Here is a 21,510-nt window from a genome sequence, read left to right as displayed (position 1 = left end):
TTCGCTTGTTCATCTCTTCATTGTACCTGCATCCTCAAGTCAGCCATGGCGCCTCTCTCATCCGCCGTTAGCACCTATACTGAATCTCCAAGCCGTCTGGCAGGCGTGCTTATACTCGGCACAGTGTTCCTCTGGATTGCTCAAGTAGGCCGCCCTTGTCTGCTGCTACGGCTGCTGCTAACATGATGCAGAAACTCTACCATGCCTTGACATCACCTCTTCGCAAGATCCCTGGACCGTTCTGGTCACACGTGACCCATTACCCCCTGAAGTGGGCCGTCATCACCGGCCGACGCACACATTTCATCCACGACCTACACCTCAGGTACGGCTCGATCGTACGCATCTCGCCATGGGAAGTTGCCTGCTGCGACGCCGAGGCTGCACGCACAATCCACAGACCCGGCTCGGGCTTTGTCAAGACGAAGTGGTACAAGACTTTTGCCGACGCAGACCATGAAGGCATATTCGACATGAGCGACACCAAGAAGCATGCATCGCGACGTCGGCTGATGGCGCGTGCGTTTAGCAAGAGCGAAATTCGTGGGCGCTGGGAGGGCATGGTACAGGAGAAAGTGCGGCTCGCGTTGTGGCGAATTGACAAGGAGGTATCGGACGAGGGGCAGGCAGACTTGCTCAAGTGGTGGACGTTTATGGCCACTGACGTTAGTGGTACCTTCATGTTTGGCGAGAGCTTCAATATGCTCGAGTATGGCAAGGTATGTTCCGTCAATCGGTTTCCATCACGTGTGTACGCTTCACAACTGACTTTCAAATCATTAATACAGAAAAATGACTACATACACGTATTGGAAAACGTGATAGTCGGAGGGGGAATCCGTGCTGAACTACCCCTGCTCTGCCGCATCGGCCAACACCTCCCCATCACCGCATGCCAAAACATGTTCAACTCGACATACAAGATCACCCAGTACGGCACCAAGGCCGTTCTCAACAGCCGACGCAAGCAGCCTGATGATTCGTCCACGACGGGCCCAGGAACTACCATCTTCGCCCAACTGGACCCGGACGAGCTCGCGCATACCGCTTATCCCCTCACTGACGCCGACATCAACCGTGAAGCTGGCAACTTCATCGTTGCAGGGAGCGACACGACCGCCGTCACGCTGACGTACTTGACGTGGGCGATTCTGCGCCGGCCCAGTCTCCACCGCTCCCTCGTCCGCGAAGTCTCGTCTCTTTCTGAACCTTTCTCCGACGCTGTCATCGAAGCAAGCTGCCCCTTCCTGAACGCATCCATCACCGAAGCGCTCCGCCTCTACGGTGCTGCGCCGGGCAGCCTTCCGCGCACACACCCTACGTCGCCAACTACTCTCGCCGGCTTCACCGTTCCGGCAGGCGTCACGGTTAGCACACAAGCGTGGAGTTTGCACCGCGATGCCAGCGCTTACCCGAACCCCGAAAGCTTTGAGCCAGAGCGTTGGTTGGAGCAGCAGCCAGGCAGCACCTCTCCCGCACCCTCCTTTCCCACGAGTGCTACCCACTTCCAGCCGTTTGGCGTCGGGCCACGCACGTGTCTGGGGCTGCATCTTGCCATGATGGAGTTGCGGGTTGCAATGGCGAGATTCCTGGCGGCTTTTGGGGAGCGGGCTGGTTTGGCAAAAGACATGAGTGACGAGGAGATGGAGGTTGTCAATTTCTTCTTGATCAGGCCGAAGGGAGAGAGGTGCTCTGTTGTGCTTTCTGAAGCCGAGGGCGGCATGAAGGAGCTGAGGTGATGGGAGGAAAGTTCAGTGTGTGAAGACGGAGTAAAGTCCCGCTCGAGAGAACCAGTCGAGAGCTTTCCCCTTTCCGATGACTTACCTAGGCGTTCTGTTTCCCTTGTAAATTGATGCTGAAGCCCGGGAGTGGGTCATGAAATGGCGATTTCATCAGACCATCATGATACTTCTACTTTGGCATTCTTGATGAATCCACCACCTCGGCCAGAATTGCGCCATCAGTCGACTCGTCGAAATGTAAATTTGGAAATGGACAATTGTCATATCCGTCCGCGAGCATTTTCACACTAAGATGATACCCATAAAAAACTCCTCGGTGTCAAATGTCATTGACGGGCTTGGTTGGTAGCAAGTGAAAGCACGGGAGACAAACATCTTTCACTCTACGTCTATTGTCTACATCAAAAGAACTACAAGTATCCCCTTGAACTAAAAATTCTCGGCCGATGATAAGTCCTAAACTTGTACGCTTGAAGGGCATGGATACTCCTCATTCACACGATGAAGGAAGTCTTGGACCTCTGTCCACGCGGTCTCTCGAATGTATGCCACGAATTTTCGCTACCAAGCTCTCAGCATAACGACGTTCTTGTGACTGATAATTTTCCAATCCAGTGTCTTGTCGATTTTTCTTGCAAACCAAACTCACCTAAGTTATGGTTTGTGCTTCATCCACCGCTGGCTGCACGCTCCATGACCCCACACACATCCCAGACATATAAACTTTCAAACTTTCAAACCCAAAAACTAAGCTTAACTGGCAAGCTTTGCCATGTGTGTACATCACTTGAGTACTGGAATCTCGCGTCCGTATTGGTACAAGTTGCACCCTGCAGCAGCTTCATCATGTACGTAAAAAGGCAAAAAAGTCCGAAGTGTGTCAAGCAGAGTCTACATTTTGGTCTCCACTCCAGCGAACCAGATTGTCTCAAAAATGACAACCAAGCCCAGACCAGCCGCTGCGCTGACAAACTCCCCACCCCCCACTAAACCGACGACCAGGCACACACACAGCGCTCACCAGCCCTGCCACTACCAGACCTCTGTCGCGTCCAGCAGCGACTCGCCCTCGGTCCTCGCTGACCTAACCAAGCCCGGCCAGACCGTCAGGCCGACCAGGCAGCCGGGGGAGCCAGCCGGAGCGGGCGTTTTGGGTCAGACCAGCGGAAAGGAAAAAAACACGACAACAAGAGTGCTCGTGTGCTCGGAGGAAAGACGACTCGACTCGCACACGAGAGCGGAGGCGGCGGAGAGGAGACGCACGGAGAGGCGGAGTTGTGGCAGAGTTGTGTGGTGGTGGTGGTGGCGCTCGGCGTGGCGCGTGGGGGGGGCAAGGCGTTTGTCGGGGAACGAACGCGTACGGCTGTGGCATGGTGGAGTGGGGACTGGGGTTGGATATGATGGACTGACTGAGTGACGGAAGGATGATGGGTGTGATTCCAAATTCTGGAAGGCAGAGGTGCCGCCGATGATGGCGACGTGGTCGTGTAAAGAAAGAAAAAAAAAACAAAAAAAATCCTGACTATCGACCACTATGAATATGAAGGTGCACTGAACACAAAAAGACAAGGCAAGAGAAGAACAGTAAGAATAAGACTCTGCGGACATTTCCTGGCTTCTCCCAAGTTTCTTGGACACTGCTCAATTGTTGATAGACAACTACCCAAGTTTACAAAGTGCCACGCGAGTATGAATCTCGACACTTCCAAACACTTGGCCCACCGGTCAGGCCATGGCACCCACAAAATCCCACATGGATGCAGGCAACATGATTAGGTTGGCCCCGAACCGAACCGGAAGTTTATGGAAGTGCGATATGCCAATGCGATATGGACCGACCTACTAGCAAGCATGTGGCACGCACGGTTGTTTGGTCGTCGTCGTCGTCGTCTACCCCAGCACAGACCCTTTCCTAATGCATACCACCAATAGCCCCAGCTTGGTAGTTTGGTGGGCAGCAGGTCAATCGAGATGAGACAGTTTGCACGTTCTGCAAAGGCGGGAGAAGGACCTGACTCCACAGCTGAGAAATGCTCAAAAAGGGACATGGTTGCGAGGTGAGAGTTGGATATGAAGAGACCCGTGCACGCACATGGCAATTGTTCGACTTGCCGCGAGTCGTGGAGATGGGATTGTGTGGAGCAGATCAGACCACAGGCCGGTAGAGCACACAGACGCCAGACAGATAGATGGAGTCCGTGTCGCGGCGCGGGGCTCGGGGTCTGAGATGTCCGCACGATTTGGAAATGATGGGGAGCAACGTTCGACGTCGAACTGGCGGACTTGTGGCTGTACGGAGGGTGGCTTTCGGTGGCTGATTGCTGTTGTCATGGTCGTTGTCGTCGTCAGTGTCTGTTTCTCGCTTTACCTACCTCCCTGAGAGTTGACTGACGCGTATGACCTACCCTACACCACGTGCGCGCCAAACCACCAAAGCAGGCAGATTGCCACTGGCTCATCATTCAGTAATGAGCACCATGATGTCCTTTTGGACGCTTGCATCAAATAGGCATGATGGGATAGGACAGGATCTCACAGTGGAGCCGCTCCTTCACCTGCTCATCTTCCGCCCCTGCAGCCACGCAGAGCCGTATCAAGTAGCGTCGACGCGAGCGAGAGAGTCGACAGGGAGCGAGGACGAAGTAGGAGGGAAAAAACAGGGGATACGAGAGGGTCAGTCAGGGGGCGAGAGAGTGGTGTGGGTGGCGGGCTGGCCGGTGCGGTGCGGCGAGCAAGGCGCCCGCTCTGCCACAGCGTGGCCCAGCGAGAGCGAGCAAACGAGATTCAGATGCGAGATGGAGGGCGGAGGCCACTCTCTTCTCCAAGCCAGAGCCACCACACCTGCCCGAGCCCGCGTGGCAGCCAGCCAGCCAGCCAGCCGGTCAGCCAGGTGGTCTGTTCGTTCCGCGCGTGTGCATGGCTGGGCACGTTCGCATTGCCGCCAAAATGCTGCCCCACCGCATGCATGGCTTCGAGGCTTGCAACGGGCGGGAACGGGCTGATGATGAGGTCGTCGACGTCGTCTTCTGTGTATGGACTTGGCTGGAACCGTCTCGTTTCGTCAGCGCCCGTCTGGACTGTGATCGGATCTTGAATCCGAGCCCGCCGCCATTGACGAGGACGGCCATCTCAATATCTTGCGTATGATTTGAAGGATTGACCAGCACATGTCTTGATGATGCTGCCAGGCGTCCTTTGCGGGGAAATGCGAAAGCGATTGTTGGTACACGGGGCCGACTGAGATGGGTAGCTCATGGCGGAGTCGGCCAGCCAGCGCCTCGACCTACGCGCCTGCTCGTCGACATGAGAAGACATGACGACGTACGCAGGCCAAGCTATTCATCAGCATGGCGCAGCCCTCCAGTGCAGCGCTCGCCCCGTGCCGTACCGTAACCCAAATAATCCCCTGAGCTGCGGTACGGCACCAGCGACTGGGTCTGGTCAGCTGGCCTGTCTGCCATGAGTGGTGCCCAACACGCACCAGCGCGAGTCGTGGTGATGAAATGAGGTTGAGACAGGAGAGCCGTGCGTGCGGTACCTATACGGTGCGAGCCAGCCGGGCAGCCGTGCATGGGGCGCGCTCGCTTGGGTGGGACGCGGATCTCGCCTGTGGAATGGCAGATCTCTATAGGTACCAGGTATCGTATGGGCACCTGCGTTAGCGGCGTGCGTGCGTGTGGTCGTGCGTCGCGAGCGAGCGTGTGGGGAGGTGGGCCTCCCATGGCAACATCCATCAAAAGCGGTTTGAAGCGACGGAGAAGACGGTGAAGAAGAATCGAGAGTACCAGACGTTTGATGAAGACATGGAGCCGCTGCCGTGCAACTCAGTCCAATCCGCTCAGCCAGTCGCTCGTCTGCCTGTGGCACTGCGCTGGCCAGGTGGCTGTCCATGCTGTGTCATCTGGGGACTTGGACGATGCGCTAAGCGAGGCCGCGATTAAACACGACGTCGAGTCGAGCAGCACCACACGACCACAACCACAATTGTAAGACGATCCATCTCTTCCCTGTTGATAATTGGGCAAACCCATAGAGCCACTGCTGTTGGAGAGTTGTGAGCATTTCTTCTTGAAATTGTGCCTGGGAAATCCGGAAAAAGGGAAGAGAGTTTGCTGCATAGTCGACTTGGGTGGGGAGCAGTCGTGGACGCAGATATTTGTATCAATTTCAAACTTGAGATGAGCACAAGAGACTTGCAAAGAAAAAGGTGGCTGGTCGTAGGAGAAGGTTGTCTGTGACAGTTGCACAACCTACCTTCGGAGAATAAACTGTAGCATCCTGCTGCACTGTGCACTCAATAAGCTTGAACTACGCGCGACAAACGAACTGTATTCGCACAATGGCTCTTTGCAGCAAAGAAAATGACCACCTGAGTTTTCTTTGGCCGTACAGTCCAGTGCTCCCAATTGCTGGCACTTCGCAGTGGCTCAGAGAGCCGTCACTGAGCCATTTCTTTCGATTTCTTTCGGACAAGTCGAGACAGCCAAACGCGCGGCAAGTCGACCGCGTCCTCAAGCCAAAGCCCAGCACGTCATGATTGTTGCAGAGGCTGCTGAATGGCTGCCCCAGGAGCTGTGGCTAGAGCTGCAGTAAGACCCGTGGCACTGGGACATGTGGGATGAGATTTTGACTCGAAACCAAACGCTCGTCTGTCGGCGGCTCTGCTGAATCGGGCTTAGGGGGGCTGCGTCAACGGCAAACTCGCGTACTCCATCTGCGCGTCGCCTTCCGCCATGACCTCTGCGACTCTCACCCCGCATGGCCAACTCCTCCCGTTGTTGAACGGGACAGAACCAGGCGCTCACCACCACTCGGACCGGACTCGGCCGAGATTTGGTTGCATCTGCGAGGGATGGCGTAGCGAGGAGAAGTCCGGGGCGGCATGTTCGTTGATGAATTTCGCCATTGTGCGGACAAGGGCTAGCATGTGGTGAGACAGGCGAGACGCGGATCACTGCGTCACCAGCTGCCTGAGTGGTTGGAAATGGCTCCTGTGGCATCGGACATTTTCCAAAGAGGCAGAGGTCAGCGAATAGGGATTGGAACATGGCTTAAGGCGGGTTTCCTGTGGGACCATTTCGAAACACTGCAGCTTTGCTGAGACTTGACTGCGAAAGAAGTCCACTGCACAGAAAATGGCGGGTTCCTCAACTGGCGTCCTTGTGCAGTAGGATCTGAAATCGAGTGGCAGGGCTCACTGGCACGTGAGGTGATTTACAAAAAGATGCATCCCATGTCGTCTTCGGCCATGTTTCCGCAAGATCAAAGACGTCGTCCCGCAAGAAATTGTGGACGTCAGCCTGTTGCGGTCGTGCAGATTTGGTCCCCGCGTAGAATGGCAAGATGTTGAATCTGAGGTTGTTTGTCTTGTTTGACGTCTGAGGGCTGGGTGGCGACGCGCTAAGCCGAGAGCTTGGTTAGGGCTGAGGGCGCTTGAATCTCTGCAGCGGATTTGCGCAATGCGGCTCAGATCTTAGTTTGAAACCAGGGATTCTTGCAACCTAGACTGCTCAGGGCAAAGACTCCGTCTGTCAAGCTTATGCTTACTTGAAAAGGCGACGATTGGAATCCAAAATGTTTCGAGGTTGATTCGCTTCAGTATTCTCAATGCCCTTGACCGACCCAACCTCTCTACGGCAGCGGCAGCTATGAGCCGGGTCCGGCAAGGCGTGACGGCCATGTGCATGTCCGGATCCCTTTACATTCCGGTGCAGCTGAAGGAATTGGGACTTTCCAGGTTGAGTGCATCCGGGGCGAATTGCGAAATTCCAAAGCGGCTGCCCGTCTGGAAAAAGTGGAGAAGACGGAGCCGGTCTCTGCAGCGCGCCGAGAAATTGACCAATCGCTCCAACGGTATCCAGGGAAGACTTGAAAGAAGACACTTCTGCCGAGGATGTACTCCGGATTATTTGACACCAAGGGCGACTCGAGAAGCAGAGCAAATGAATCAAAAAAATCGGCGCATGTCGTTCGACCTCTTGCCCTGCCGCAAAGTCGCGCACTGGGCTATACCATGCAGCCTTGAACCGTTTGGAAACAGCGTGCAGCACGCGGATTCGCAACGGCTCGAACGTTTCAAAAGGTCTGGGTCGCTTAGCTTGTGTATGCAGCACGTGGGTGCTGTATCCAGAGGAACATGAGAAGGATTCAGCACCAAGCTCACTGCCGCGCCATAGCCGCGGTAGCTACCGCAAGCCGCCCAGCCGCATGTCCGCCCTTACAAGCAAATGCCGGAGATGCGCACAATAATGGGACCGAACTGATAAGGAGCGCCACCCAGCTGTTCAGGCCTCTCTACTAGCGGCAGTTGGCGTCCGGAGAGGCAAAACCGGTGTGGATAGGGCAAGGCGCAGTGGACCGTCGGTGGTCGACGCGGTGCGGGCCATGGGCGCGGATGCGCCCCATGGTTGCGATATGCGGACCGCAGTAAAGAGACGCCTGCGACATGACTCTGCTAGACGCCAGATGGCGAGGAGATGGTGGTAGTGAAACTGACATGGAGCCATTAGGGGAGCCCACGTGTGACTTCAAGGCAGAGTAGACCAAGTGGTGGTGGTCAGTGCTTGTTTGCAAATATAGAAGGGATTGGCTACGAGTACGGATGAGTAGTATTTGGGTAGTTTGATGGGAGCAGCAAGGCCAGCTCATCCAACGACCCAAGACGTGCTGGCTGCGGGACGAGCTCTCCGCACCGGGGTACTGCAAATCTGGCCAGCAGGTCTGGCTGGCAAGCAGGGCAGGAGCTGGCCTGAGAGCAAGCACAGCGATAGCTGTTGGCCGAAGGCAGGCAAGTCAGTCAGGTCGCGGAGCTGGCGGAGCTGGAGTTGTCCAAATTGCCAAGTGACCGAAAGAGTCCAGATGGACAAAGGGTCGACCATGACAGCGTCAGGAACCGCAACGCACTTAGGCTGCCGCGTGCTGTGGGTTGGTTGTCACATGGAAGATGGTCAACCCTTGCAGCACACCAAGCTCAGTCCACAAAACAGCCCACGCAGACGAAGACGTGGACAGTGACGATGGGAATTGTGCCGGACCATGGCGGTTTTGGACGAGCAACTGCATCATCAGGCTCTGCATGGGACAGCCCGGGGGCCAGTGGACAGCTTGGCGTAGGCGGTGCCGGCAGGCCATGTGCAGAGCGGCGACTAGCATTTAGTGCAGGTGTTGGAGCGGGGGACAAGCCTGGGGGAGGCGATTGAAACGACCATGACGGCGCTCGAAGGGCCGATGGTGATGGGACGCCAGGGAAGAAAAAAACGGCCGAAGCAAGCTAGAGAAGATCAGCTTAGAAGAGGCAGGGCAAAAAGGACCACACAGAGCAGGCGGACGGATGGGCAGAGGGCAAAAGTTCAGGCCGATCCGTATGGCGCAGTGACAGCAGCGTGCATGCTGGTCTTGATCGAGAGATGAGGAGCAGGCCTGTCGAGGAGCGACGAAGGCACCCCCCTGCTACGGTGATGGTAGAATGAGAAGACGAGAGCGGGAAGGATTGACGGGGCAGAAATGGTGAAATGTGGGGGAATTGAGAAGTACGCTGGTGTTGGAGATGACGGAGAGTAGACGGCGTGCAGAGTGGTCAGTGGAGGAGCGCAGAGTGAGTGCAGTGCAGTGCAGTGAGCAGACGGGCAGGGCAGGATAGGACGAGGCAGGGCAGGGCAGCAAAGGAGAGGGAGGGTGGATGGGATGGCCTCGCTGACATGGGGCTGGGAGTCGTGGACATGTTTTGGCGATATTGCGCTGCAGCCTGACTAAGCGGTTGGGTGTGGGCGAGTCAAGAGAGAGGAATTGGCCGTCGCGGCCGGTGTAGGTGGTGCCCATAGCGCGCGCGCCAGCGCCAGAGCCACGGGCAGCCACTTGCTTGGGAGAGCAGCGGGATGAAATGGCAGCGGCATGAGATGGTGGAGGGGGGAAAGTTGGAAAAGTCAATAAGTGAGGTAGAGGTGTACAGAGAGAATTGCAGTCTGTTCAAGTCGTTGCAATGTTTTTGTTTTCGTAGGGTCAGTAAATAGTAGTGAGGGCGATGGACTGGTGGTAATACCCCTGCTACGATCTGCTGGCAGATCCCTTGGACGGGCGCAATACGCAGAGTCCGGCTTTGCGCGGGACGGCATCGAACAGCAATCCATGGCCGAAACGAGCGGCCGTTAAGGAACAGCCAGGCCTTCCCATTTGGCTCTCGCAACGGCGCGCACGACACGATTCCAGAACGAATCAGGAACTCTGTCGGAGCCTCCCGCGCGCGGTGCCTGTCTGTCGCACTCCACGCAAGGGCTCTCCATCATCCTGACCTCGACTCCTCCTCCCACCCAGCCCAGCCCAGGTACCCACCCGCTACCGGCCAAACACCCCATCCCACCCCATCCCTGAAGCGGCATCGCCTGAAGCTCCATAAGGATTATCCCTACCCACCTCCACCGTGCCCTGCTTCCCATCATCCCACACCTAAAAGGGACCGCGCCGACCTCGTCTATCCAACACTCGCCCTCCCGAGCCCAACGCCCTACCACCGCCCACTGCTTTTGTAAGCCCACATCGCACAACCAAATCCTTCTTACGCTCTCATCACTCTCGACCTCGCGTCCCACACGTGAGCGTCGTCACCACTCCCCGCCGTCCTTCTCCGCGAAGCTATATGCTGCGCGTACTGCACCCCGAGTCCCGCTTTGGTGGGGACCACTACCGTGAAAACGTGGTGGGAAGAGACGCCTTTGCCGGCTCCCTTCACCTCAACTCTCTCAAGTCCTCTCCTGCCTCTCCGCCCTCTACTGTAAGTTCCACTCTCCCACATCTCCCCACCCCCTGCTCCTCGTCATACCCGCATAAGCTCCACTTCCATTAAGCTCCACGTCCTTCCCCTTCTGGCTCTACCACCGAAGCCTTTGCCTAATACAGCCTCCAGACCGCTGCCATGGACTTTCACGACGATCATAGGGCTGCTGCCGTTACTTCTTCGCGCAACCTCATGCCTATGCGCTCCAACAGTGGATATATGCCCCCCTCCAGCGGCAGCCCTGCCCACTCCCCCAGTGGGGCTTACCCGCCTTCAATCACTGGTGTACGCCATGACAGCACCTTCTCGCCGCCCTACGGAGGAGAATCTCCTCTCAACTCCTCTCCCTCGTACTTTGCCCAGGCTACTTCCACCCCAAAGAGTCTTGGATTGATTCCGCGTTCCAACCCAATCCCCAGCCATGCACTTAGCCAGCAGCGCTTTGCCAGCGGAAGTTACGCGGATTCGCAAACAAGCGACAGTGACCGCGGAGCTGGTACTCGACACACGAGCGCCTCCCCCGTTGGTCCTCACATCAACTCAATCCCTCCTGTTCCCTCCAACCTGAACGCGAACATGCAACCAACGTGGCATGGCTTCGTCCACACGACTCAAGATGCCTTGACCATCATTGAGGCATGTCTCAACGGTACCCTCATCCACTGTCCTCGACGACCCCACGACAGAGAACGGGCAAATCTGATTCGAAGCGGTTCCGTCTTTGTTTACGAAGAGTCAACGTCAGGTATCAAGAGGTGGACAGACGGTCTTTCGTGGAGCCCAAGTCGAATCATGGGCAACTTCCTCGTCTACCGCGAACTCGAGAGACCGTTTCCTCCCGGTGAGAAGAAGAGGGCCAACCGAGCAAGAAACAAGAGTGCGCGCTCCGAGCCGTATGCGCGCACGAGCAACCCGGCTCACTACAGCGAGGAGCCATCGTTTGAGATTCCAGACTCCAAGGATCGCAAAATCACCGGTTCCCTGGTTGACTCGTACGACTTCAAGCGCGGGGGCTTACTCAAGCGGACACTTAGTGTCACCGTCAACGGTTGTACTCACCACCTCATCGCATACTACACGATTGAAGACGCCAAGGACCAAACAACACTGTTTCGACCTGGTCATGATGCGCGCCTTCTCAACTGTCATCCCCGCAAGGAGCTCATCACCGACCAGAAGTTTAGGAGTAAGTGTTCCGAATATTCAAGCCTGACATTTCTAATATGGCCAGGTCCTATTCAAGACCCGGACGATGTTGTACCTTATGGCGCTCCTTTCATGTCCATGGGTCCGATACCTGCGCACCTTGGGTCGTACGCCTCACAGTACCACCCTCAACAACCTTCCTACCAACCCATGATTCCCGGTGTGGCCCACTCGGGCTGGGGGCACAGCTCGTCTCAATCAATGGGCAGCATGTCCGCATCATCAAGTGGGTCAGCATACGGTGGTCTACCCTCGAGTTCTCCAAGTCCAGGCGGCGCATTTGGAGGCATGGGTCATGGAGTACACTTGATGCACGGAAGTCGCCCGTCTGGTGAGCTTGTCAGCCCGCTTAATAGCCTTCACCTGAGTTCTTCACCGGGCCATCATTCAAGATACCCGATTGAAAACGTCCCGCCCCCTGTGACTGGGTCGGTCTCTCTCGACTACCAGAGTTTCCCGGCTGAGTCTTCCTATCCGACGTCACAGGGCTCAGGTTTTAATCAGCCCTTTGGCTTTGACCAACCCGGGCACGCTTTGCCGAACCCACATCAGTACCACGGCCACGTAAACGACGTCAAAGAGGAACCCCAAGTGGCATCGGAGCAGTACCTGGGTGAAGGCTCTAGCCAGATAATTCCAACCGGAGGGTTTCCAGTATACTCCCAATCGGACCCACATCACGCGCGACACGACACCCTTAGTGCCTTCGACGAAAAGGCGCCAAATTTTTCCAACCACTTCAACTAGTTTTCCTTGATTGTTTTGACGATGTCTACTGTTTGGCGTTTGGTGTTGCGTGTCAGATGTCGTCTGTCCAATTTCTTGGTTTTATACTTGGCGCGTTCGACCATGTAAATCCGGTCAAAACTTTGGAAATTCAGGGGTTTGACGAAACGGATTTGTCGAATTTTGTCTTTGATCACCTGGCTACGCATTGCTTTCTACATTGTCTAGGAGCTGTGCATTGACTTGTCCAGGTGATTTCACGATACCCCAGTTCAAGCGCGCCGTCAAAAATAATCATTCCTTGTTGCAATGGTTCTATTGGTTCTAATTTGCGCCCGACGGCCTGAGATCTATCTACTCTGTCCATTGGCATGGTCAAAATCTATCAATGCTCCTGCTTAGTGCAAGGCGTTTTTGTGATGTCTAGGGACGAAGGGGAATCAACACACGGCTTAGAAAGGACAGTGCGTGTGTAGGTGGTTTCAATGAGCGGGGAAGGAGCAGTTTGCGGCGAACAGGAGAAGCAGATAGGATCCAAGAATAGCAGTCATCTCGATGAACGAACAGGTCTTGTGCGCACTGCAGTGGTTCGTGCTGTTGGTTTGAAGGTGAACACGGAGACCCCGTTTTCCCCAGATTCGACAGTGGTGCACGGAGCCGCTGGGCGCAAGGAGCGGCAGGTGAGGACTCTGGCGCGGCAGGCACGAGGTCAGGAAGGCCAGATTGGCAAGCGGACGGTGCTGAGTTTGTGTCAGCCTCGATGTGATCCCAGAGACGAATATGCTTTGAGCTAGGGAGAGAGTGCCGACGTCGTCGGCTTGGGTGTGCTAGCAAGCTAGCTAGCGAGATCGAGCCGGCCCGTCGAGCGGCGCGCGTCAACCAGTTCTTTCACTCGCCCTGCAAGTTTCTTTTGAAGGAAACGCGTGCAAACTCTGGAAACCAAACAACAACGGCGACGGCAAGACCACAGACAACAGCAACAACAACTTCGCTTGCGACGACGCGGCTGGGCGAGTCGAGTGGGCGGCGGCTCGCTACAGACTCTGCACGACGCACGCGCCCTCTCTTCGCGGCAACCACACGGCTTGCTCTTCGCACGTCCATCCATCTCTACCAACCACCACTCCCCGTCTCGACGTCGTCAAACCCCGACCAGCCATGCCATGGAAGCAATGGCACGTCTCTTGCCCATTTCCAGAAGCCTGCCTGCTTCAGTAACCCCCCGATGTCTGCAGGCTTCCGGCTTCTCCCACATCGATGTGCGCGTCGGGCACCACTACCGCACGTGCTGTCGTCCAGCCTCTGAGCTTGACCGGAGCCGTCGGAGTCTGTTGGGCCTGCACACCTTCAGGGACCCTCGCTCGACGCTCGCATTAAGGGGACGGCACACCAACCCTACCTTTCCTACCTTACTGAGGTCAGTCCAAGGACATCTCCGCCGTGTCGTCACATCTTGATCCCGCGAGCCTCCATTACTCATGCTCTGAGCAGGACGCTGTCTTGGACTGCTGCCAGAAGCTCTTCTCCGGGAAAGCCCAGCGAGCCGCCAGGGGAACAACCCTCTCAGAAGGTGAGCCGACTCTCTAAACTCATCTATCCGTCTTTCTATCTCAAGAAAAACTGCGACCCTGCATTCGGGTCCATCATGCTTCCATCAACGTCCATCACGTCTTTCCTTCTGTTCATCTTCTTTCCTTCATCGTAATCGGTAGATGCCGCGCCAGCCATCGAAAATCCGCAGAACCCCTCCGCGGCAGTTTCATATCGAGGCCGTGCAGTCCTAGGACATGCGTCCTGACTCTTGAATTTTGTCCATTGGACGCCCGGGTCTGTATCATGTCAAGCATGGACTCACGGCGCCTTCATTTACCACTTCTCTGGTTCTCCTATTCTTCCCTGTCATATCTTGCTCGTATTTCATCCATGACTTTTCTCGATTGGGATCCCACGTCGATTTCTCCCTGCGTACATCACTGACGACTCATGCTTCCCAGCCCCAGCCGAAGAAGCCTCTTCTGGAAAAGACCAAGGAGCTCCGGCAACAGCTCAAGTCACTGACCACTCACGAGCAAATATGGAACGTGCCCAATGTCCTGACCTTGTCACGGCTTGTCGCGGCGCCTGCTGTCGGGTACCTGATTCTTCATGACCAGCATGCGTGGGCTTTGGGTCTCTTCGCATACGCCGGCATCACGGACCTCGTCGATGGGTGGATTGCCCGGCGGTGGCAGCTGCAGACGGTCGTGGGCAGTGTTGTCGACCCAATGGCCGACAAGCTGCTGATGGCTGTAACGGCAGCTTGTCTTGCTGCCAAGGGAGCATTGCCTGGTGCGTGCCGCTGCCCTGCCACACTTCCCCCAATCCCCCCACATCCGCACGCTTCCGCAGCCCAGCCAGTCCCCGCCCCGCTCCGGTCCACCCTCCCTCTCCACCCCGCATCTTGCCCTCTGACCTCGCTTCGCATCCCCCTCCTTGGCTAGTTGCAGATGGCCGCGCGCTAACGGGCTGTTGCCTTGTCCAGGGCCGTTGGCCATTCTCATCTTTGGCAGAGACGCCTCTTTGGCCATTGCTGCCATCTACTATCGCTACGCCTCATTGCCGTCGCCCAAGACGTTTGCCCGGTACTGGGATTTCTCCCTACCCTCGGCGGAAGTGCACCCGACGAGCGTGTCAAAGATCAACACGTTCCTCCAGTTGGCGCTGATCGGCCTGACGCTCCTCTTTCCCGTCATAGCTCAGTACGCCACCACCTCCACCGCCAATGACTCCGAATCAAAACCTCTTGCCGAAAAGGGAAAGCAATCCCTCATTACTGGCTCCCTTGTCGCTCCCTCCACCAAAGATGTTGCTGTCCGACCGCTCGCCGCCGGCGGGTCAGCAGGCACCGCGGCAAAGCCCGACGATTCTGTCTCAGCCAACGTCGCCGCTGGCATCGCTGATGCTGGAAAAGACGCGGTCAAACGAGTCGACCACGAGCAGCAACAGCTCTCGAAGCAACTCGACGACGGCAAGCATATCGCGTCTTCTGGAGACACCGCCAGTGCGTCCGGCGACGCTCAGCAGTCATCACCACAACACCAGCACAAGCAGCGGCACGCAAACACAACCCCAACCTCCCCATCTCCGACCCAAAGCCAAAATGAAGTCGACAACACGAACAACAGCGGCAGAAGCACCGCCATTGCCACCGCTGCCGCCCTCGTATCACAACCACCACCATCCGACCTCCCCTCACTCGTCATCACGTCGGTGACAGCGCTGCAATTCCTCGTCGGCGCCACGACGCTGTGGAGTGGCTTCAGCTATGCAGTTCTCAAGAATGCCGTCACCATTTTGGGCTCTGATGACCAACTCAAGAAGCGCCAGGGTGCGATAGGGCGCCGCATTATCGGCAGCAGTTTTGCTGCTGTCTGTGTGGGCGCTATGGCATGGGCTGTTGGTGTCGATGGTTGGTTCTCCAATGGCAAAGGGGAGGATGAGGAGTGATCTGCCCCTTCTCTACCATGAATCCAGGTTCAGCGACACGCTGGGCTCACTGTTCGATTGGGTTGGGTGGTTGGGCTTTTCGAAATGACTGCCACCTCGCCAGTTTCCAAGCGAAAACCAAAATGGAAAATGAGAAAAGGGGATGGGCTGGGTATACCAAAAAGTTCTGACCGCGATGGGAAGAGCGCACCTCTTCCCGATGGCGCTCTGTGAATAGTCCTCCATGTTCTTTGTACTTGTGTCTCGTTCTCCAGTGGTCTGGCTCTGTTTACTTGGTCTTCTAGGCATGACAGCACAGCGCAGCGCTTGGTCGAAAAAAGCAATTATTCCATGACATCCAATGGGCACACTACTAACACTCACACACGTCCGTATCCGCCCTTGTATTGCCTCAAGCGAGCAACTGAGCGCCCTCCCCAGCCAATTGCCAACCCCAACCCACCTCAGCAAACCAATGCGCCAACCACCTCGCAGAGCACAGCGGCGTGTGACGACCAGCGTCATCGTGGCGGAGCTATCCGATCTCCCTCCTCCCTACGTACATACGCTGCCTCGCCCTGCCTACCTTGCACGCGTTTCTCCGGCCGACTAACTAATCACGCTGCTGCTGCTGCTGCTGCGGTGTCTCAGTTCGTGGCGCCCGTACTTACCAATCGATCGCTCCGCTCAAGTGCTGCACTTAGTCACCACCACCTCAAACCGACCACTCGACCACTCGCTTGCCTGCCTGCTCGCTCGCTCCAGGTGGCGAAGTACGACGATGAAGTGATAGGTCGGGGCTTGCTGGAAGCCTTGTGGACTAGCTCGCTGTTGGGGGGACTAGAGGCAAGAAGCTAGGGTAGGGTAGGGTAGGGTAGGGGGTCGGTGGGCTGTGAGGTGAGGTGGCAGGGAGGGACCAGAGGCCAGCCAGAGCTACAGACAGAGCCTTGGATAGCCGCGACAAACGCCGACTCGCCGCGCTAAGCATGTGTAGGTAATAGCTGTGTATGTACATGGCGACGTACTCTAGCTCTGTACAGTACAGTACGTAGTAGCTGCTCTAGCTGCGTGCGCGTCTGCCAATCGGTTGGTGTTGGCTGCACACCACCCATCTAGGCGCTCACTTCCTTGCCAGCTTCGGCATCCATCCGTACAGACACACACACACCAGGTTGGAAGCAGCCTAGAAACGCGCTCGCGTCTTCTTCCGCGCCAGGATAGGCGTAGGGCGTGCTACAGACAGAGACTTGGCCACATCCATCCATCCATCCCATCAAATACTTACCTACCGCAGCTCAGCTACTACAGACCTAGCTACCCATGGCGGCCAAGTTCAGCCTGCAGACATCAGTAGGGAAAGCCGTCCACGAGCTGCACTAGCGTTGTTGCTCGCCCATCCACCTGTCTGCCCCATCATTGTTATTCCCGGTTCTAAAACAAGCTGCCGCTCGCTGGGACTTGGACAGACGGCATTATTATGTGGCGTCGGCGTCGGCGCGGCGATGCAGCGGATGCACGACGGACGCACGGCGGGCAGGGCAAGGGCAGACGGGCGGGCGGCAAGGAACCAAGCGTTTTTCGCCCATGGCCCGCGTGCTTGGTTGCCGATGTGCCCGACTTGCCCGATGATGCCAATGTAGATGGGGGTTGATGGTGGTGGTGAAGATGAGGGTTGGATATGACTTGATTGATGGGATGGCGTCGCGTGGCATGGCATGGCAAGGCAAGGCGGCCGGCATGTTCGCTCTCGTGGCCGGTAAGAATAGGTGTGGGTGTGTACTATATGACAAGAGCCGTGGCATGCTATGCCACGCACGCCGAGACAGGCTTGTCGTCATGGTCAATGAGTTTCTTGATCATAGGGCACTTTGGGGAAAAAAGAAAGCAAAAAAGTGAGGACCAAGGAACATGATTTGGTAGAGAGAAAAAGAGAAGGAAGGGTACGGATGGGGAAAGTTTACCCCATTCTTGCCAATTGGCAAGTAGTCGCACGTCAACTTCAAACGTCGCAAGAATAAAGATAAGCCTATTTGAGAAGCGAGAGCGGGCAGTAGTCTAGTGGAGTTTAGATCTGTAGTCTATCGATTACGACTCTACGGCACTCGTTGCTGATCCCCCTGTCGCCCTCCCTTCTACCTACCCCTGAAACCAATACTCCATCAGATAAATACCTGAATAGAAAGGTGGGCAGAGTCAAAGGGACGAGGATGATAGAACATCCTTTTCGCCGCTGAGGAGTAGGAGGTAAGGTGTCTTACTTCACTCGATTCCTTCTCCTAGCCTGTGGGTCGACAATCAGCGAGCGATGAACAAGCGAGAAATTCCACAGTGGATTGCAAAGAAAATGTCATCTGAATGCTCCCTAAAGATATCCTACTGCTCAATCATCTAAGTTTCTGAGCGGCAAGAGGCTTGAAGGCTCCCTGTTCATATGCGTCTTAACTTGATAGTTTGGACAAAAGTATTTGCTCTCCGTGTTTTTGTCAAGGCAGCTTGCATGTGCCTGAATGCTCCCTGGCCTCTAGCGAGAGAACTTGGATACTTTTCACGGCAGGAAACACAACGGACCAAATAATCAGTGTCCACTATTGCGTGGGGATGGAAATGCTCGGTCAAAGAAAGAAATGACAACTCCAAGGCAGAGAATGTGTGCTTGAATTTTCCCTGTATCTATCCCATTGCGCGCTTAAATTTTCAAGTCTTTAGGCAGCAGACTGCTTGAATGCTCCCTGTGCGCATAGATTTTGACTTGATCATTTGAAAAGATAGCCACGTAAATTTAGCACTAGACCTCAGAGTTGACATTCCTTTGGCCACCAATTGCGGCTCCATTAATAGATACATAGCCAGCGATCAAACACCTGACTCCCTCAAGAGTTAGATATCTGAGGTTTGGAAGGATAGCATAGGAAGCATTCAAGTACACCGCCTTAGGGTCGCCATCTCTTTTGCGACCCACTGTGGGGATTGTGGCTCAATTAAAATCAGCCATTGCTTTTTTTGGAAGTTATGCAAATGAGTTCGTAAAAGATGAAATCTTGAGTATTTCGTCTATCTATGTGTAGGTATGAAAGAGAGAGTATCTCTTGTTCTATTAGTCGTGTCGTCAACGTCGTGAAACCCCTCATTTACAACACCATTAACACCCGTCCCAAACGCTTGCTAAGAAAATTGACGAATAAACAATCAATACCCCGAAGGCATTCTCTCGGGCAATCTCACGAGACCCTCTGAATGACTTGCAGGTCCCCTCCTCACCTTGGAATTGGCAGCTTAAGCCGCGGTCTTGACAGTGAAGCGACTCCTGGCCCTCAATTTGGCACCGTAGTAGTACAGCACAAAGATTCCACCGCAGCAAACAACCGTGAAGGCGGCGAGCAAGCTCACACCGGGACCGATGCCCAAGTTGTTGAAGAGCGGACGCGCAAAGTGAATAGCACCAGCAGCGACGGCAGAGCGCAAGAAGTCGTTGCCAGCGAAGAGACTGGCGGCGTACTGCGGGTACGACAGAGGCAGGTAGAGGAAGATGCACTGGATCAGGAGGAAGACACCGGTCGTAAAGATGCCAACGCCGATGACGCTGACGATCCAGTGGATGCTGGCCTTCGCCGTCCAGCCAAAGAGGAATAGTCCGATAGGGCACAGGAAGCAGACAACAAGCGCGGGAATGAGGCGGCGCTCAGGGGCGCCGAGGCCGTGCTGCTTGATTTCGGGCTCCACGATGTAGTAGATGTAGGGCCAGTAGGTGCCGATGGCGATAAGTACGCCGACAGTGATGGAGAGGAAGGTCAAACCCATCTCACCGAGAGTCATGTGGTACATTTCGACGTAGACCAGCGGGAAGGCTTCGAAAAAGGAGTAGTAGATGCCGTAGACAAGGGCGACGTAGACGGCCGTGAAGGCGATGCTGGGATCGAGCAGGATCAGTTGGAATGGTCGCCACAGTGCTTCCACGACTACGTCATGAACCGTCATATTGGCCTGATCAATCTCAGACTGTGACTTGAGGTTCATGTTGCCCGTGGCACGGCGCAATCGCTGTGCGCGTCGGAGCAGAATTGTCGAAGCTGACGTCTCCGGGAGGAACAAAAACATCACGACCCACACAGGTCCTGACAACCACAGCATCTCCCACTGGGACCATCGCCAATTCTTGGCGGCAACACTGAAGCCTGAGATAATGGGGCCCAAGGCGGGACCACAGGTTGCGGCGAGCGCCCACACGCTCAGAGCGTATGGCAGTTTGATGAAGCTGTACAAATCCTGGAGACTTGCGCCACCAGTCGCGAGGCAAGGGCTGCCAAAGAATCCAAGCAGAAAGCGCATAGCCATGAGCGTGTCGAAGTTTGGGGCCAATGCGTCTGGAACCAGGAGTATGACGAAAATGCCAAAAGTGATGAGATAGGGCGGATTTCGTCCAATGAAGGGAATTTCAGACAGCGGCGACCAAAGCAATGGTCCTATTCCGTACGCAGCTACGTAGAGGGACAAGCCCATGGCTGATTGTTGAATGGAGACACCGAATGCGTTCATGACTCCTTGTTCGCTGGGGGCGTAGATCGCGGATCCCATGTATACAGCGAGGGTGTAGATGCTGGTGTGCGGTCAGAAAATGCAATGAGGAAGGAACGTGGAGCTAGCTTACTATATTTGGAAGGCAGCGAAGGACTTCTTGCCAAATGTCCAATTTTGTGGATTTGCTGGATCACTTTTTGCAATTAGCTTCGCTCTTGGTCAGGAGTTCAGTTTGAAGAACACTTACTCTGTATCGTACCAGTCAACCAGCACTGTCCCGTCATCGAGCTTCTTGGGCTTGATTGGTTGGGATACTGATTTCTTCAGAGTCGCCGTTGTCACTTGTCGTTCAAGATCTGTTTGTGGTGCGGTCCGCGTGTCGACTTTTTCAATGCCCGAAGTCGACTTCTTAAGGCTTGGGACACCGGTGCGAATAGATTGATCCGATGCAAACTTTTCCGTGTCTGATTCTTCTTCTTCGGTGTCTGAGGACTCCTTGTCCTCTTGCTCCTTGTCGAGGTTTGGACTTTGTGGTGCGGACTCGGCCTCCTTTGTGTGTGACTGATCCTCAGGCAAAGACACCCGTCTACTGGAGTAGGATGGGGGAAGTTGGTAGTCTGGTCGTTCCTCTGGGTACTGAAGGAGGCGGTTCCCAGAAAAGTAGCGAATAATTTGCCCAATTGGGGCATCTCTGATGAGGTCTGACATTTTGAAAGCGGGCAGTGTATGCTTTGTTGTTTCAAAAGACAAACTGGATGTTTTGAAAGGTTGCAAGATGGGATTCTGAATTGGAGAGGTGATTGACTTTATAGAGGGATGTGCAGTAGTCTATAATGTTGAGGGCAGTTCGGGCTTTGGGGATTGGAGTGCACAAAATCCGGCGGAACCAAGCCCTTGCAAGTGTCATCGTCGACAATGACAGTCATAGCGTGGGAAGTCGCAACATAGTGAGCCAAGCACGCTGCATGCTGCAATGGCCCGCTAGGCATGGTTCTCAATTGGTAGAGATGCACTAGGAAAGTATGTTGCTCGGAAACTAGAGCACGTTAATAATCAAGACTGACTGGCAACCCATTTTCGCAAGCC

General features: G+C 55.3%; 7 protein-coding genes across 7 annotated transcripts; 3 read left to right on the top strand and 4 right to left on the bottom strand.

The window, feature by feature from the left end:
• Positions 1-45: 45 nt before the first annotated feature.
• BKA78DRAFT_348638 (cytochrome P450 monooxygenase) lies at positions 46-1,739 on the top strand (the record flags this gene model as incomplete). The annotated part of the gene is made up of 3 exons (XM_066890671.1): positions 46-144; positions 192-719; positions 789-1,739. 3 exons carry the CDS (start codon positions 46-48, stop codon positions 1,737-1,739), a joined length of 1,578 nt encoding a protein of 525 aa, XP_066749252.1.
• A 1,597-nt stretch (positions 1,740-3,336) lies between these two features.
• On the bottom strand, positions 3,337-4,367 carry BKA78DRAFT_10517 (uncharacterized protein). Its single transcript, XM_066882147.1, has 2 exons — positions 4,148-4,367; positions 3,337-4,063 (listed from the first exon to the last, which is right to left on the bottom strand). Exons 1-2 carry the CDS (start codon positions 4,202-4,204, stop codon positions 3,515-3,517), a joined length of 606 nt encoding a protein of 201 aa, XP_066749251.1. The 5' UTR covers positions 4,205-4,367; the 3' UTR covers positions 3,337-3,514.
• Positions 4,368-5,146: 779 nt separating this feature from the next.
• Positions 5,147-5,749, bottom strand: BKA78DRAFT_302238 (uncharacterized protein). The gene has a single exon (XM_066887428.1). The coding sequence runs from the start codon at positions 5,631-5,633 to the stop codon at positions 5,184-5,186; it is 450 nt and encodes a 149-aa protein (XP_066749250.1). The 5' UTR covers positions 5,634-5,749; the 3' UTR covers positions 5,147-5,183.
• A 4,527-nt stretch (positions 5,750-10,276) lies between these two features.
• BKA78DRAFT_10439 (Gti1/Pac2 family-domain-containing protein) lies at positions 10,277-12,340 on the top strand. The gene is made up of 4 exons (XM_066882139.1): positions 10,277-10,509; positions 10,642-11,698; positions 11,744-12,049; positions 12,205-12,340. The coding sequence occupies exons 1-4, from the start codon at positions 10,375-10,377 to the stop codon at positions 12,216-12,218; spliced, it is 1,512 nt and encodes a 503-aa protein (XP_066749249.1). The 5' UTR covers positions 10,277-10,374; the 3' UTR covers positions 12,219-12,340.
• Positions 12,341-13,949: 1,609 nt separating this feature from the next.
• Positions 13,950-14,503, bottom strand: BKA78DRAFT_302235 (uncharacterized protein). The gene has a single exon (XM_066887427.1). The coding sequence runs from the start codon at positions 14,289-14,291 to the stop codon at positions 14,127-14,129; it is 165 nt and encodes a 54-aa protein (XP_066749248.1). The 5' UTR covers positions 14,292-14,503; the 3' UTR covers positions 13,950-14,126.
• BKA78DRAFT_244637 (CDP-alcohol phosphatidyltransferase-domain-containing protein) lies at positions 14,478-15,930 on the top strand (the record flags this gene model as incomplete). The annotated part of the gene is made up of 3 exons (XM_066884048.1): positions 14,478-14,772; positions 14,966-15,182; positions 15,609-15,930. Coding segments are annotated over 3 exons (834 nt in total), but the record flags the coding sequence as incomplete, so codon positions are not given.
• A 3,252-nt stretch (positions 15,931-19,182) lies between these two features.
• BKA78DRAFT_243638 (benomyl/methotrexate resistance protein) lies at positions 19,183-21,132 on the bottom strand (the record flags this gene model as incomplete). Its single annotated transcript, XM_066883966.1, has 3 exons — positions 19,183-20,503; positions 20,555-20,617; positions 20,672-21,132. 3 exons carry the CDS (start codon positions 21,130-21,132, stop codon positions 19,183-19,185), a joined length of 1,845 nt encoding a protein of 614 aa, XP_066749246.1.
• Positions 21,133-21,510: the final 378 nt, after the last annotated feature.

Source organism: Phyllosticta capitalensis, assembly GCF_038381095.1.
Source record: "Phyllosticta capitalensis strain CBS 128856 chromosome Unknown BKA78scaffold_1, whole genome shotgun sequence".
NCBI lineage: Eukaryota > Fungi > Ascomycota > Dothideomycetes > Botryosphaeriales > Phyllostictaceae > Phyllosticta > Phyllosticta capitalensis.
Note: the sequence above shows the minus strand (reverse complement) of the source record. Positions and strands in the feature narration are given on the sequence as shown.